At 40.4% G+C, this 17,035-nt stretch overlaps 2 protein-coding genes across 3 annotated transcripts; one reads left to right on the top strand and one right to left on the bottom strand.

Moving 5' to 3' along the window:
- Positions 1-599: 599 nt before the first annotated feature.
- Positions 600-3,405, bottom strand: LOC124050945 (protein LEG1 homolog). Its single transcript, XM_046373944.1, has 9 exons — positions 3,396-3,405; positions 2,944-3,321; positions 2,632-2,718; positions 2,465-2,538; positions 1,910-2,014; positions 1,575-1,693; positions 1,274-1,415; positions 1,066-1,162; positions 600-976 (listed from the first exon to the last, which is right to left on the bottom strand). Exons 1-9 carry the CDS (start codon positions 3,403-3,405, stop codon positions 825-827), a joined length of 1,164 nt encoding a protein of 387 aa, XP_046229900.1. The 3' UTR covers positions 600-824.
- Positions 3,406-5,134: 1,729 nt separating this feature from the next.
- Positions 5,135-11,798, top strand: stx7l (syntaxin 7-like). 2 transcript variants are annotated; one of them, XM_046373497.1, is made up of 10 exons: positions 5,135-5,238; positions 6,414-6,507; positions 6,642-6,711; positions 7,005-7,095; positions 7,250-7,387; positions 8,889-8,935; positions 9,017-9,107; positions 9,208-9,280; positions 10,218-10,300; positions 10,447-11,798. In XM_046373497.1, exons 2-10 carry the CDS (start codon positions 6,423-6,425, stop codon positions 10,540-10,542), a joined length of 774 nt encoding a protein of 257 aa, XP_046229453.1. In that variant the 5' UTR covers positions 5,135-5,238; positions 6,414-6,422; the 3' UTR covers positions 10,543-11,798. The 2 variants fall into 2 exon arrangements, with proteins under 2 accessions (XP_046229453.1, XP_046229454.1); XM_046373498.1 differs by lacking the exon at positions 5,135-5,238 and adding an exon at positions 5,261-5,675.
- Positions 11,799-17,035: the final 5,237 nt, after the last annotated feature.

The raw sequence follows: 17,035 nt of genomic DNA, 5'->3' as shown, positions 1-17,035 counted from the left end.
CAAATATCCCTGTCATGATAGGACTGGAAATGTTTGGTTATTACTTACACCAGATTACCACTAGAGAGCACTATTGGACTGGAGTAAAGCTCTGAGTGAAATGCACTTTATCAGTATGGTGATGTAAGGATTTGTTAGCCAGTTTGTTAGACTCATTCTGAGTGCATCCATCCATCCATTTTCTCCATCAGGATCTTATTCTGAGTCATGACAAATAAATCTGATACATTAAACATTTGTGAAGGAGAGCAGACGTAGTATCTCAGCTGGACTCCTCCTAACCTTTAAACCCATTAAACCATTAAAGAAAGAAATATTCAGATCCTTTACAGAAGTGGAAGTTGCGGTACTGCACTGTAAAAACACTCCATAAGAAATAAAAGTCTTATATTTAAAATAGGGCTGATAACGCGATAATTAATTAATGTCGACAATTATTTTATTGCAGTTATTTTTATTATAATAATTATTTTTAAATACGGTTGCTCACCAGCTATCTAATCGTTAAACCCATTTTAGTACAAATAGAGTCTGTGTCATTTTTTAGTAAATGTTGGTTATAGAATATATGTGAAAAATGTGAAATAATAACACTAAAATGAGGGTGTGTTGATGGTTTACTGGGACACACATATCCACATGAGAGTGATGAGAACAAAGACATTCAGAGGATTAACTCCTTTCAGCTGTAATCTCAGACTGTCCACGTGTTGATCCACGGCCTCTGAATAATGACATGACTGTCTTTCATTACTGAACAGAAATTTCCGTAATGTCTTCCCGTGTGGCAAGTGTCTTCTCTCAGTGAACTCTGAGTAATTCATTCAGCAGCTCGTAGTCATCCCAGTGACGATGGACATGAAAGTGTTGGTGGCGAAGGCAGGATTCAGCAGGAGCTGCTCCAACATCTCTCTGCCTTTCTCTCTCGTGGTCACTGAACACATGGCACCTCTCCACATACGCACCAGCGATCCGCCTGGTGGATGAAATGATCATGATCATACGTAAGAGCTCATTAATTCAATGAAAAGGTTATATTGTGATATATGTGTGTGTCTGCCCTACCCAGTAGAGTGTTGATGTTTTTCATCCAGGAGAAAATAGACAGTGTGTGGTTCTCCTCCTGACTCAGATCGGCAATGTTAGGAGCACTGTCGCCCACCTAGACGTACAAATATGACGGACAGAACAAAAATTAAATAAGTAAGAAGGCTAATAATACAGCATATGATCGCGTGTGAAATTAATGGCTGATGTGGTTCTGGGTACACGCCTGTAAAATTCGACTTGGCAGGGGGGATATGAACTTCGCAGATCTTTCCAAATTGGAATGGAAATGTGCTGCTGAAACGTACTCTGCTGAGTTCAGCCAGCTGTTTGCAAACGACACCTCAGCAGAAGAGTAGTGACTCTGCCTGAAGGAGAGCACAGGGCAGGAAAGGGAGGCACGAGAAAGCTTATGGGAACAGTTCAGCATATGGAAAAATTTGATTATTTGCTTTGATGCCAAACGTTAAGAAGAATCTCACTACCTTAACTAGTGACATAGATAGACAGACAGATAGATAGATTACTTGGTGTTGCATGCAGCAGAGGCATGAGTTGAAGCCATTTGGGCTGCCCAGTAGAGGCCGAGGAGAGCGTCTTTTTTCTCATTTTCAGGAAGAGGAGAGCCAGTCGCAGCCTTCAGGCCCTTCAGTCACACACACCGAACATTACAGTGTTACTCCAGTTTCTCAAAGTTTTCTGGATGCACAACAAAGACATTGCAATACAAACAGCAGATATCAACTGTTTTCAATGCTTTGTTGATACATAACAGTGCCCACTTGTTCATTGCTATATTGAAATCACTAATACGTCATCGGATTTGTTTTTGTATTTGTGTGCGTGTGTGTAACTCATGTACCTGGAAAAAGGCGTCCCACTTGGACATGGCATCAGGGTAGCGAGCCGCACAGTCAGTGTATGTTGTGCAATAGTCCGTTACACCTTCAGGCACCTGCATCTGGACCTAATAATATAAATACACAAAAAAACAAAACAACAAAAAAAAGAAACTCAAAAAGTGTTGAAAGGATCTCCATAAAGTTTAAGCACAGATATTCAGGGTAACTGAATAACTGGCCCTGACTTTTCCCCCAACACCATCATGAGGTTGAAGTTTGGACTGTTGCACAGACAGCAAAGATATTTAGGCTACTAGACCCATTCCAACACTTTGGTCATCCCTTGATATTTTCATCTCGAGCCACCATCAGGTCAAAGTTTTCTTTTGTCAAATGCTTTGGTTTATGACTGGACACCCTCAAAATGACTGTTTTATACTGTACGCATGCTAGTGTGGTAAAGTAAGATGGTGGACTCAGTAACATCAGCATGTTAGCATTGACACTGTGGACATTTTAGACCACGTAGACTTTTTGTCTCACTTTCAGGATGAAATGTCCAACTGCACAGGTACCTGAACTCCTGCTCCAAAGAAGCCTTGCTGTGCAGCAGACAGGAAGGGCAATGCAGAGACAAAGTAGCTCACACCTGGAGGAGAAAGAAACAGTTTTGATACTGTTTAGTCTTCTCTTAGTAATGTGTGTGTGTGTGTGTGTGCGCGCATGCGTGTGTCATACTCACAGCTCCACCAGCTCTGAGTAGAAATACACGTAGTATCTCCTGTTTGCAGGCCGCATGTTGTAGCACCGGTTGGATCAGCAAGACGTCCTACAGAGTCAACATATCGCACATTAATGCCATCACTTTGTGTCTACAGTTTGTTTGGGAGCTGATGGCCTTATAATGTTATGTTCACTCAGATAAGGATGGAAGCTGGTTATTCAGTCATTATAAAGAAGCCATTACTGAGAGTTTGAGCTCCTGGAGCTTGTAACTGCTCCCCGCTTTTGCATCAATTACCATTCTGGAAAAGGAAACAAAGAAGCATTTTACCTGAAGTCAGCATCCACCCAAGCTGCAGAGGAAGCCCCCACAAAGGACTATCTGTGGCATTCGTCCCCATGGAGCCCATGAACGGGTCTGTAGCAACTATCATCAGCCGGTAAAGACTCATGCGGTGAAGGAAGTGCCAGGGGTTGGGAGTCAGGATGTCGTTGTCTATGGGCAGGTCAGTCACTTGTCCGGCCGTTTGGGCCCACAGAATGGGCATGCCATTCTCCAGAAAGACAGCAGAGCTGCTGAGAGACACTGTGCATGCCAGGAGAAGGCTGAGGACCGTCGGACGCAACATGACTGAGGAGCTGCGACTGCAGAGAGGAAAGGAGTCAAGAGCACCTTCTCTGGACTGAGAGATGTCACATGGATTCAAGGCTTATGTACCCTCAGTTCACATTCACATTCTCTCTCTCTCTCTCTCTCTCTCTCACACACACACACACACAGACCTTTGTCCATGTGATGGGTGGTTCATTGGACCCTCAATGACAGATAAGATAATGTGTGTACATAAAGCTCAATACTGTCTACATACTGAGATTCAGACAGTCTCTCTCTCTCTGTGTCACACACACACACACACAAAAGAGAGCTCAATAATAGATGAGGTTGAATGAACACAACATAAAATATCAATCAGTAAACTCAATAAGAGGATTTTCATCATGAAAACTGAGATTTCAGTTTTCTGAAATCTGAATGTCCTGTGCCACATTGGGTGTAAATTTAAAAGTGATGACCAAAGGTTTTGAGACACTCCAGAACATAACTGGACATCATTTTGAAACTCCGCAACAGATGCCCTCAAAAACCTCAAGTACTGTTCTAATGAGAAGATAAGAGCTTTGTCCTGTCGGTCAGCAGCAGTGAATGCATATTTACAGGTGAAAGTGACCGCCGTGTAGTCTCAGAGAGAGGTGTGCAAATTTTCAGGCCCCCACAGTTCAGAAGAACAAGATAACACAGGGTCTCAACAGATAACTCACAAGCATAAACAGCATGTTCCATGTGAGTTAGATCATCATATGTTCATTTTACAAAACAAAAGGTAAATCGATTTGAGCCACGTGCAGGCAAGCTCGATGCTTCTTCAGTCCTGTGGTCTGCATGGTTGTGTGTTTTGCAAACTAACTGACAGTGGCAGAATGCAATTAAGCACACAAAGTACCATGAGTACAATTTTAGCAGTACTTCACTCGAGAATTTACCTTTTATGCTACTTTACACTGCAGAGGAAAAAAAACGTGCTTTTTCCTCCACTACATTTATTTGACACAGTTACTAGTTACTTTTTATATAAACAAAAACATGATATGCTTTGACTATATAATATGATACTGTACAATACTACTAATCTACTCAGGAGTATATAAATACCTAAATATTAAAATGCTCTTACATGTGTTAGTATTTTTAGAGCTTGGTATTTTTCTTTTACTAAGAGGATGAGTGTTTCTCATCCACCCTTGCTTGTTTGACATTTATTTTATTTCTCCAACTCCCAACTGAAGGCACAAAGTAAATGTGATCCTGTGAACCTACTTAAACTCATTTAAGGTTTACATATGGCAGCAGATGTTCAACAAAAAAGATTAAATTGATGCCAGCAACATAACTTGAGCACCGATCTCCGACAACACACCGACAACACGTGATTATGTTAAAGAGGTGATTTAATGTTTGCAGGTTTGATAAAACAGAGCTGTAACCGAGATTTTACGAGAATGAATCTTTAAAATGCTTGTGCGATGAGGAGAGCTCATTGCGAAGCCTTTTCAGCCCTTTCCATCCAAGGCCATTATTTTTATGAGCTCATGACATGTAGACTTTATTTAATAGACCTCAGAGGACACCAACACTATAAACATACGGTGATCTTAATGAATTCAGTGTGTTTATGAATATTAAACCATTCAGCAGTGAATAAAGTAGCTAAAGTCACCTCAGTCTTAAACATCTACAGCAGCATGATGCAACACAAACTACAATGAATCCCCATTAATTCAAAAACATCATATGTAATATTAAAAACCTTTTCTGCAGACGGACACTTTGGGTCTGTTTTCCTCATAATACATTAAAGGTTTTAGAAGGTTTTTTAATTCTGACCAACATGTAGGAATGAACTAATTAGACTTCCTCCCATGTTATATCCTTTCAGAGCAGTTTTGTCTCTTCATGCAGGCCTCGAGCTCAGATGCGGCCGCGAGCGCTGCAGACGTCATGTGACGGGAGAAGGGGGGGGAGTGGCACAGAGTCAGGAAATACACCGCAGCTGCGAGTCACTGAAAGGTACAGTCTAAACTTTTACATAACTGAGCTGAACATTCAGAAAGGATTCGCAATGCTATGCCATTAGCATGATATAAAGCTTATAAAGTTTCATCTGTGCGGACGAACAGATTAAGTTCAGAAGACTTTGTTCTCCCGTCACACCAAAGAGAGAGAGAGAGAAATCTTCAAATTGTGTCACGACTTTGACAGTAAACTTAATGACTTCGGACAAGCTTCATGTTCTAGTCAGCAGAATCATTTAGCGGACATTAAAACAAGACGGTTGCTCCTGATTTGGTGAACGATCATGTAGAAGCTCCTCTTCTTGTCATTAGAAAGCTCGTGATTTCCGCATTTTTTTCCCCCCGCTGGCAGTTAATGAAGTAAAGGGACAAACACACACACACACACACACACACACACACGGGCAGAGGCAAGGAGGAGTTTTTAATTAGGTAAAGTATAAATTTTTACCATAAAGCAGAAAGCATGATTCTCTATAAAGATATCTTAAAAGTAAAACAGCATCAGAATTATCAGCCTCCCTCATAGCAATAACATGGCCGGTTAGAGTGTCTTAGCAGATGGTTATTTGCATACTGGCCATGGTTTCACTCCTCTTGTCTTGAGTCAACACTACAGGAAGTCTGCTTGACTGGGCCTTACTGCACATTGCTGACCCAGCCCTGTTTAGGTTTACAGTAGCCTAAATGACAACAAATGTCCCGTTGCATGCAGTGCATTGCAGAGTTCTTTCAGATTGACTGTAGGCTGCAAAGGCCTACAGGTGCACATTAGATCTGCATGAAGGAAATGTTTTAATGGTTTAATTTATAGCCGGTGTTAAGTAACACCACACGGATATGAACGTGATGTTGTTACAGTAAGTTTTCACGCGGTTAATTCAATAATGTCTTGGTCAGTTTGGTTAAGTTTACATTCGTATAACCATCCTACCACCTGGAGTTTCAGAGGCTGCAATTTACCCTTTAATCTAATGTTTACTAATTGAAACTGTTGTTCCACAATATTTAGGCAATAGCAACAGTTAATTCATCACATTTAGCTTATTATTTCGACTGTTTATCCATTATATTTAGTTACTTAGTTCACCCGTTTCTCCGTTCCGTTTTTTTAATCTCTGACTCATGAATGAATGGAGCGACAGACTGTGTTGTTGTGTGTCCTCGCAGCTCTCCATCATGGCCTACCATGCTGGGATCCAAGAGGAGCCCAGTGCTTTGGTTCACAACATCAGCTCCAACATCCAGAAACTGACACTGCTGAGTAATAAAACACACTCATCAGAACTCATCATCCTCAGCTGTGACATTCAGATTACACTTCAGTGTGAATATGCATGTAAGTCATGGTAGACAGGTACTTCAGGGCAGATAAATACTGTCTCTCTTCCTCACCAGCGTCTGAGCTGCAGAGGGCGGTGTCTCTTCTGGGAACCGAGCAGGACAGCCACCAACTACGACAGATGCTGTGAGTTATGGGGGCTCGATGGAGTTTAAATACTTGGCCTGTTGGTCTATGATGAACATCTTAGTATAAATAAAGGTGGAGGAAATGTTGAAAAAATATACCGTGCTGCCGCTGATATTACAGTTCAAATCTCATCAGCCTATTGTAATGTACACAATGTACGCTCTTGACTTGTGAGTGTTTTTTTTAAAAAGATCTGACACTCTGCTACTTCTTCTCTTAGCAATACATCTTCTTAATGTTTGGCTAATATTCCTCCACTACTCCTCCAAAAAAATATTTTTGGTCACCAGGCAACAGAAACAGCAGCAAGGCAACCAGCTGGCGAAGGAGACTGACAGATTGATGAAGACATTCAGTGCACTTCCTGTTGGCCCTGATCAGGTACTGACCACTTAAATTCTTTCTGTTGTTCATTTAAGTTATAATTTCCCTGCTTGTGCGTAACACATTGGTTTGGTACCACACTGCTTCCCCCCCCCAGAATTGTAAGTTTTGTGACCTGTCCCATAACATTTTAATTCTGTGTGCGTTTTAGCGACAGAGGAAGCTACAGAAAGAGCGTCTGTTAAATGACTTCTCCGCCGCTCTGAACAGCTTCCAAAAGATCCAGCGGCAGGCAGCCAACAAAGAGAAAGAGTTTGTGGCCAGAGTCAGAGCCAGTTCCAGGGTGTCGGTGAGTAACATGCTGGGCCTACAAGGTCAGAGTGTGAGTGACCAATAATCCATGTACCAGTGAGTAAGCACATTTCAGTCATCACATTCATTTGTTTTACTTTATGCTTTCTTTTTAATGATTTTGGGTGGAATGTGAAACCCTGTTGGAGAAGGTGGATGGTGTGCATTTCCAACATTTCAGCCTTGAAGGTTTCCATTAGGCATGCTTCTATGTGAACCAAAAGCTGTGAATATACACTAGGGATGCACCGATACTGGATTCTTGCACTGGTAATAATAAAACTACTCTAATACAGCTACCCCCAATGCCACTTTATGGCAACATGGCGTCAGCCTCTCGTCAGTTGTGCTGAGCAGGTAGACAAAAGAGGAGCAATGTCAGCAGTTTGGAGACATTTTGACATTTCTGAAGCAATGATGACAACAGTAAAGCACACTGCAAACAATACTCTGCTAAAATGTCAAGTCTCCAGCAAGACATACAGACCCCCCTGAAAGAGCACATACATCATGCTGTAGTCTCTCGTTGGGAATATTTGGTTCTGGTTATGAGCTCCCCAACAACCTCACCACTCACTGACTGGCTATGTGGACAAGAAATAGCAGTTTAACATGCTACAAATGAGATACATGATATCCTAAGCGGAAATGTACTGTGTCTCTGATGCTCTCATTAGCCAGCCAGAAACCCAGGTAGGAATATTTAAGCTAGAGCCAACATTGTTGTCTCTCACCAAGGCCTGCTGACTCACTTGTGTCACGCAGTGCAGAGATCATTTTCACCCACTGCAGTCAACCAATTCCATAGCTCATCCTGAGCTTATCTTGTCCTACTATGAACAAATCAATATCTGCAGATATGCTAGAAGATAAGCAAAGAGAAACTGATATCCATAAATGTTATATTGACAGCACTACTTTTCCTTATTAGTTCCTGGCTGTTACTTTGCTGGTTTCTCTACTTAAGTTGTATGTTCACAGAGTTTACTGGAGAAGTTTGCCAGGATGTAGCTTCCACATTGCTGTGCCACAGACAGAGCTTTTAATCGTAACTGTTTTGGCCACGGGGTTCCCTCAGGAGAGCATGTTTGCTTGGCAACTCTGTTCCCTCACCACTTATCTCACTGTGCAGAAAAGTATCTGTGTTTGCTGTGTTCAGGCTGATAAGCAGGAACAGTTCCTTACTGCTTTAAATAGTTGCCAAAGAATGTGATTTGGATGGAGGACCAAAAGCTACAGGTTTTATTTGCTGTGTGCCACCACACATACAAATTTGACAAAGAGCTGCTGATACTTAAATTATTGCGTACTCAAATAATATTTAATGAGGTATTACAGTCATGGGCATTGAACGTTATGTGGCACATAACGTACATGTGTACATGCTGAATCATTGCTTCACCCATTATTACAGTAAAAAATGTTCTCTACGGTGTATTTGCAATAACAAGCACGCAATCACACTATGTTTATTTAAACCTCTTAATTACCTTAAACAGACAGGACAGCCTGAAGACACCTTTGGAAATGTACCTACTTTCCCTAGGTAGGTCCACTTCTTTTTATCGTATATCATTATTATCATTTATGTCATTACTAGTATTATTAATGGTACGTGTTCCTGTAGTGATTCCCAGATGCAGGCTCAGACTGAGGCCATCACTGAAGAAGACCTGAGGCTGATCCAGGAGAGGGAGTTGTCCATCAGACAGTTGGAGGTATAAATAAGAATTAAATGTCCACACCAGTGTAGTCACTAATATGTTTTTGTGTTCACCATGAAGTCATGGAACCGTCTCTTTATGTTGCTTGATTCAGGCTGACATCACAGATATCAACGACATCTTCAAGGACCTGGGGATGATGGTCCATGAGCAGGGAGACATGATAGGTGAGCTTTTGTCACCTGTCAGTAAGTTACTTGTCTGTTCCTCTAATAGTTTAACGACTTACAATTGAAACATCTGCTTAATGACAACAGGAATGTGTGCTGGGTCAAAAGTCATATACCACCTTTGTACTTGGAAAAAATATAAATATAATGCAAAAACTTCTTAAGTTTACTTATCCTATCCTGAACACAAATGAAACAAAATATTGCCTTCAAGCTTACACCACAGCTTCCTCTTTATAGGGGAGAAGATTCAACATGTTCATGCAGCACTAAGCTGCCCAAATCTGAATAATAAAGAAACTGTATTTTTGCAAAGAAGAACAGTATTACTCAGATGTGTTGCAGGAATTGTTTAAATTTGGGGGAACTACATGTGTAGTCTTTCATGCCGAGAGTTAAATGAAAAGATCAATGACTCTGTATGATAAATATGATGCTAATTAGCTTAGTTTAGCAGTTTAGATTAGATTGGAAAAACAGCAGTGAATCAGCTAGCTCTGTCTGACAAACAAATATCATATAAGATGTTAATTGTGATCTTAGGAGGTGCTGGGAGACAGATGTTGTTACCTTTGGGCCAGGCTGTTCCCCCCTGTTTCCAGTCTTATGCAAGCCAAGTTAAACTCACTGTCTCCTTGCTGTGCTTCTTATTGAAAAGACATATGGCACTAGTAACCTAACTTAACTCTGTCTTAGACCTTTTGGTGAAGGAAAAGTCCACCAAAAAAAATCCCAGAATTATATATGGAGAAGCAGAATTACAATATTTTGTCAATAATGAAGATAATGAGCTTGTCCAAGTGAGCTTCTGCGATGATGTGTCCACTCATTTATGACTGTGAAAATACAAGTTTGTAGATTTGTGCCACATGTGCTCCCCTCTTGATTCCATCTGCTGCATGAACAATATGTGTGTTTCCTCTGTGCCCTGCAGACAGTATAGAAGCCAATGTGGAGAATGCAGATGTGAGTGTCCAGAGTGCCACACAGCAGCTGGCACGTGCTGCAGACTACCAGGTAAAACAGTAGAGGGGAAAGGTAGAAAGAGAAGGGATTAAGGAAAGGAACAATGCAAGGAGAGGCATTTAAATCTATAAATGTAAGAGTTAGGTTTTTATTTATCACACGAACATCCACTACTTTTTTTTTCTTTAACCCCCCAGCGGAGTTCCCGGAAGAAGATATGCATCCTGATGATAGTGTTGGCTGCTGCTGCTGTTATTATTGGACTCATCATCTGGGGTGCAGTGAAATCATGAAGCCTTCTTCTTCCTCCTCCTCTCATCCACCTCTTCTGTTTAGTCATCAGTTTGGACAAAGAAGGAAGCGCCTTCCTTCCTCTCCTCATGTTCCCCCCTTTTCTTACATCCCTCATTACAGCAGTCAATCAGACTTTCTTTATTTCTTTGACTCGATTACACTTTTAAAGATATTGCTGTTCTTGTTGACAGGACCACGCACTCCTTCACTGTGAAAACAAAACCTATTGTTAGAATCATCTTTAATTTAACTTTTAATTTAACTGTCTAATGTAGGCATGATTTACTTCGACAGGAAAGCTTTAAGGTTTTTAGTCCTCACCTGACTGTGAGAGGGAGGTGTAAACACAGGTGTGGAGTATTGCTATGTTCAGTGGCAGCCGCACTGGCTCCACCAGCTCTGAATCTTCAGTGAAATCACAGTCCAGACAATGCTTCTGGGTGCAATGAAGCAGCAAGCTGCTGTAGGTGGGTAAGAGTGGATTAACCTTCAGATCAGTCTCTTCAAAATGTTCTGTTGGTGCCGCTGGTTTTTTTTGTTTGTTTGTTTAGTTTTGCTTTGTTTTTTTTTTAAATCAGGTTTGATGTAAAGCTTAGATCCTAAAAAATTCTCTGCTATTAAAATATGACTGATGTAACCAAAATGGCATTCAGCTTATTGTAGTGCAGTTACGATACCTTCTTCTTCTTTTTTTTAAACTTTTTAAAAAAATCTTCTGGATTTTAAGTTGTAATTAATTAAAACTAAAATTAAGATAAAAGTTCATCTCTAATGATAAATCAAGAAATATTGTAAATACCCATGCTAGACTGTGTGATTCTGATAAATGGCTGTGGCTAAAAAATTATAAATGTTTCCCTGTGGATATCAAGGAAAACCCTTTTCTGTTAAATTACATCAAAATGATCATGTCAGTGTAATGTACAACATGCTTATTGGGCAGGTGAATGTAATAACTGGAATTGCATTTTCCTTGTTGTTTTAACCTACAGTACTTACATGTGCTTCATGTTAAGGCCCTATAGAACCACACAGGTGACTGTCATGTGTGGGTTGTGGGTTGTTGTCTTTATCACTATATCCCTAACATGAAGAAACCAAACTTGACGTAAGCCAAAGTGAATTTAAGTTAAAGCAAACACTAATAATCATTTGCTACCACTGTTTGACCCAGATGTAAAATGATGATCAAATGTATATTTTTAATACCAAGAGCTGCCTACCATGTGCCGAATAAATTTCCGAGTGTACAGAACCTGAAACGAGAAGAGTGATTTTTTTACTGAAAGCAAAACTAACGTAATTCATATTTGAAATGAAATTCTAAATTACCACTTAAAGTTCAATGTTCTCTCCAACATGAATGTAATTGTTCTGTGGAAAAACACAGTCTACGTGATTGATTCTTTTTAAACTGAAATAATTTTCAGTGTTCCCCTAGTACTTTATAGCATAATTGTTACAAAGACTACAGAAACAAGATCAACAAGACCGAAGAAAACGAGCCATGAGAGGATGAGATCAAGGAGCAGACAGGAGTTACCTTGTATGTGTCAGAACAGACGGTGTTGAAGTTGGATTGAGATGTGGAAGTAACAGACTGTAAACAGGCTGCTGTGAAGAAGAGGGCAAAAATGACCTTGGCAGAGCGAGAGATGTGGAGGATCTGGACACAGTGTTGTAAATACATCACTCGGACAGAGAACGGGTTGCACTGGGCGTCAGTGGGACAGCGAGTATTTTAGGCTGGTTACACAAACAGTAGCAGTTTGCTGCAAAGAGCTGAGCTGGATGTTCCCTCCAAACAGAAATGTGACAACTGAGGAGGATGAGGAAAGTTTGACTAGGTGCAAAGTTACTGCAAATGCACTTTGGTTAGGTCTGCGGTGAATAGACACATAGGAACTTATTCAGTTGGTTCTCAGAGGACATGACATTTTCCTTTACGCTTATATTCCTGCCTCATTTAATAAAGATGTAGAACAGCAAGCCACATGTGATTCTAGCAGACAGGTACCAAGGTTGAGCTATGGAAATAGCCTATTGATGTTCTTCTTTCTTTATAATAGCACAATATGTCTGGGTTTGTTTGGGTTCACTGGAGGACATCACTCTGCTGTGATGCAGATAAACTGGAGAAATAATTCACCTGAGCTGATGTACTGAGCTCACTGAAGTCAGTTTTTATTTTTAAGTGTGGCTTTAGGAAAAGGCTCAAGGAAATAACACGTTGCTATTATTCATCCATCTGGAACCCGAAAGTTGCCCTACTAAATATGTAAATGACAGCGACTCTCTGAGGCAAAGACAGTTACGTACAAAGTCAATTAAAGTTTTAAATGGACTTGTTTTTTTCTTTTTATTAATGTACTCACTAATGTGAGTAAAGTTTATGTACAGACGGTTGTATAGAGGAAAATAAAATAAGCGAGTTTTAAAATACAACTCAATGCACTTCTGATCACATGCTACATGCCCTGAAATGTCCACTTGGTCAAAGTAAGTAATTATTGCTGCCAGCAGGGAGCAGTACTGGACTGCTCACCACCCTCACAGTGTACTTCAGAGGTACTGTAAACAGTACACAACATACTACCATAAGACTGTTGCCTAAGACTGATATTACTGTAGGTGCAGCTCATTGGTAATTATACGCACATGCAAGTTACGAGTTAAATGTGTCAGAATAATACATCGTACATTATGTAGAAATAGAAGAAACTCTGAACTTAATTAGACCTTTATCACACCCAGTCAGGGCTTTGATCTCTCTCAAGTGAGATTTTTCTGGTCCGTTCCATGTTAATTAGCTCAGATCAAAGTCCAGACTGTCTTTTAAAGTGGCTGCTCAGTTTCAAGCTCTTCATCAGCCATCATGCAGAAGTGTCCTTGAGTGAGACAATGAATCCCTGCTCTGCTTTGGGATGCAGATCAGCTTGTAATAATTATCAGACAGAGCAGTTTTAAAAAAAAAACAGAGACTAGTACATTATTGTCCAGCGGAAATTGTATTATCAATAGCCTCGTCCTTGTCATAATTTAATCCTATTTTTAACCATCCTCTCCTTATTACTCTTCCTATCCTACTCTCATTTCTCCTCCTCTCTTCTGTCCTTCCCTCTTTGTTACAGCACATCTACAGTGATGTATCTATGGCAACAAATGCCATGACTATTTCAGGGGTAGCTAAAGCCCACAGGATGTCAGCTCTCTTTCAGGACAATCATGTTTATAGAAACCCCATCTATTTTAGGATAATGTAATGTATGTTGAAGGGTTACTTAAACTTGCAGAGAGACATAATTTCAGTGCTGTACAGCACACCATTCTCAGAACTGATATATAAAGGTTCTCAAATAAATAAGTAAGTTAACTGTAAGAATTTTGATTGTGTTTGTGTTACATTTAGCGCCATTTGTTGACTTGCTGAATGCTGGACTAAGGAGTTTCATCACTGTATTGTGCTGTGAGTATTGTGCCCGAATCAAGGTAAAACAGACTTTGACTGAACATAAAATCAGCTCTGAGAGAAAATATAGGCATTACACAGTGTTAATTCAACAGATTTTACATTTTTAGCAGCCACTGCAGAGCCATAGGTTCCACGAGTGACAAAACAAATCAAAATCACCCCTATTATCAGCACAAGTGCTCAATAGCACAAACATTTGAAAGCTGAACCATTTGAGTCTTTGTAAATTAGCCTGTGGTTCTGATAGCTTAAAAACGTATCTCTTTTAAGCCACCATCCACGATCCCTGACTTGTAACCCTCAGGTCTGGTCCAGAGCCCCAGAGGGCAGCATTCCTCACAACAGCCCAGGAATGTAAACTTTATTTTGGAGTTCTGCTTCAGTCCAGCAGGAGGAATGTGGTGTGTTTGCTGTTAAAATGTCCTCCTAAAGGTGTGCTCTCTCTGAAAAGAAATATTTAGAAAAAAAAAAAGTCATAAATAAAGATGTGGTAGAGCTGGCACTAGTGGGATGACAACTGGCACCAGAACAGAAAAACATGCTAGCGGCTAAGGTGGTTTTAGATTTAGAGGCTTCTGTGTATTCTGGTAAATATTGATGTTTTCCTAAAGAGGAAGTAGCTCTCAGGTATGTGACAGGATGTTCCACAGTGAGAGCAAACCGCTGCACTCACCTGCTGTTTCAAAGTCAAAATTCCAAGCTTTCACTCTGTAGAAAGTCAGAAAATCAGTACACCTGTGCAGAACTGTTTATTCCTCCTGCACTGAAAAATAAACAAATAACTAGCAAGTATGTGTAGATTCTGTGTTTTTGAACTTGGATAGGCTCATATTTAAGCCTGCAGTGGGTAACTTCATATGCTTGTGGTTGCTGGTGAGAGTCAGTGGGAAATGCCTAAAAAAAAAGAAAAACTTCAATATGCAGAAACCATGTGATGTCAGTAAACAGCATGCATCACATTCATATTAACCAAAGTGGCTGATCTTTTAAGATCGTAGGACACCAAAGGGACAAAAAAGTCTAAGCATCTATTTATCTTATCTAGTTACTTTCAGTCAACACCTTGACAGGGTCCATAAGATGCGTACCATATTGCATTTGCAAAAAGGTCAGTTGCTGCCTCATGTGATATCTACAAGTGTGTCACTATAAATCTGAATTTGTCAGTTCTGGTAAATTATCTTTAGAGCTGCTCTAATCAGTATTTTACATTAGCAGTGGATCAAATGTATAACACTGAGTAATGTGATAGGGGTTGCTAACTCACAAGAGCTACTGAGCATCTTTCAGCTCATTGTTTTCATTACACTTACTATAACCTTTGCTTCAGTCTCACTGTTCTGATCAATTTTGCTTGACAATTTAATTTTCCACCTTCACATCCGGCACCACAGCAGACAGACAAGGTTGTGAAGATAGTGGAGCATTTAGCAATAAAGAGACAGAAATTGTCTCAAGAGCTGGTGGATAGTCAAACAGAACTACAAGTAGAGAGAATATGTTCTCCAGAGGGACAGAAAAAAGATGTGAAATCAGTACTAATGCTGGTCTGTCTGTCTCGGATGTGCACAAAGGCTACAATGTCAGCCTTCTAATGCTATATCTGAGTGAGTGAATGTGTGTGTTTACAGCTTGTTGCCCACAAGTGACCAGTGTAAATTTCTGCTGTGGTTGTCATGTAACCGTACTTTTAGCTCTATTGTCACTGTCTCCTAATCTGCAGTAACTGTATATCACAGGCCTTTATGTTCATCTTTGCATTGCAGGAATATCACTATATTTTCATGTGTGTTCCAGGGTGAAAAATTTCTCCAAGTTTCTGTTTTAAAGTAAAGTCCTATCGTTGCTCCAATTTTATATTCTGTTTATGGTCTCCTATAGTTACTTGTCCCTATAACTACTTTGCTTACTTAGACTTTATGCTTGTGGTTTAAATGCCAACCTTAAGTTAACCCAGAGTTGCATGTTAGCTGATATTGAAGGGTGATTTGTGTTAACAAAATCCTGACATCCTGGTTTCACATCCTGCAGACTTCTCTGATTACCACACAAATTGATTTATTCCTTTGAAACAAAGGCTGAAGTAACACAGCCTTTCATCGTCCTTCACCTCAAATATTTTCGACTACATCTTGTGTGAAGTTAAATACCATCCTGGTTTGCTCACCTCAAATCATCTCCTATATGTGCAGGAGACTGTGTGTACAGAGGAATGTAACCAGGAGAAAAAAATGCAAGAAGACAAACTCTGGTGACCTTGTGTAACGCAACAGACGTCATAAGCTCCAAACGCCTCGCCGTTGGTGGGAATGAAGAATGAATGATGGAGGTAGGGATGGAAGAAAGCAGGGAGGTAACTGAGGAATGGATGTGTGTCTCCTAGGTGGCCTTGTTGTTGCTCTGGAAGGATGTGGGCAACGGTGAGACCACAGACACATACACACAAACAGAGACACGCATAAGCACACCAGTAGCAAGGCCATGCCAAGCTTCAGCTGCAGTTATTGTTATGCAGTGGTAGGGATTTAACTCTGGGTCTCAACATGGAATTGCAGTCTGGGTTTGTACGCTGGTGCGCGTTTGACTCTCGGTTTCTCTAATAGTGGGTAATAAATTGTGGGTGTTTATCATGGTGAGACTGGAAGAATTTGGCTCTGGTTAGAAGTTCCTGTTGAGCTATAGTTACACTTGGAGGATCTGGATAAAGCAGGAAAAACATGTCAGCAGAGAGAGCTTGATGGTTTCCCATCCACATGGTATATTTTAGGTAATTAGGGAACCAATTCATGACTTTCTGTGTTTGTTGTTCTTCCATGGCAATAGCTACGTGCAGCTTTCAGTGTATTTGGCTATTTAGACCAATGGTCCATTATAAAATATGACTGTGATGGAATAAGCAGAGAATATGATAACTTAATGGACAGAACATATACACATGGAGACTAGATGGGACAGTTACATCCAGTCAGTTCATTGCTGGGGCATCCTCCTTAAGCTCCTTAAATCTTGGTTTTAGTCCC

This window comes from Scatophagus argus, chromosome 19, assembly GCF_020382885.2.
Source record: "Scatophagus argus isolate fScaArg1 chromosome 19, fScaArg1.pri, whole genome shotgun sequence".
NCBI classification, from domain to species: Eukaryota; Metazoa; Chordata; class Actinopteri; family Scatophagidae; genus Scatophagus; species Scatophagus argus.
Note: the sequence above shows the minus strand (reverse complement) of the source record. Positions and strands in the feature narration are given on the sequence as shown.

Coding starts and splice junctions, on each gene's coding strand:
- stx7l (XM_046373497.1), top strand. CDS start 6,423: ATGGCCTACCATGCTGGGATCCAAGAGGAGCCCAGTGCTTTGGTTCAC. Junction 6,712..7,004: donor CACCAACTACGACAGATGCT/GTGAGTTATGGG, acceptor TTTGGTCACCAG/GCAACAGAAACAGCAGCAAG. Junction 7,388..8,888: donor GAGCCAGTTCCAGGGTGTCG/GTGAGTAACATG, acceptor TACCTTAAACAG/ACAGGACAGCCTGAAGACAC.
- LOC124050945 (XM_046373944.1), bottom strand. Junction 2,719..2,943: donor TGGGTGGATGCTGACTTCAG/GTAAAATGCTTC, acceptor TTGACTCTGTAG/GACGTCTTGCTGATCCAACC. Junction 2,539..2,631: donor TACTCAGAGCTGGTGGAGCT/GTGAGTATGACA, acceptor TTTCTCCTCCAG/GTGTGAGCTACTTTGTCTCT.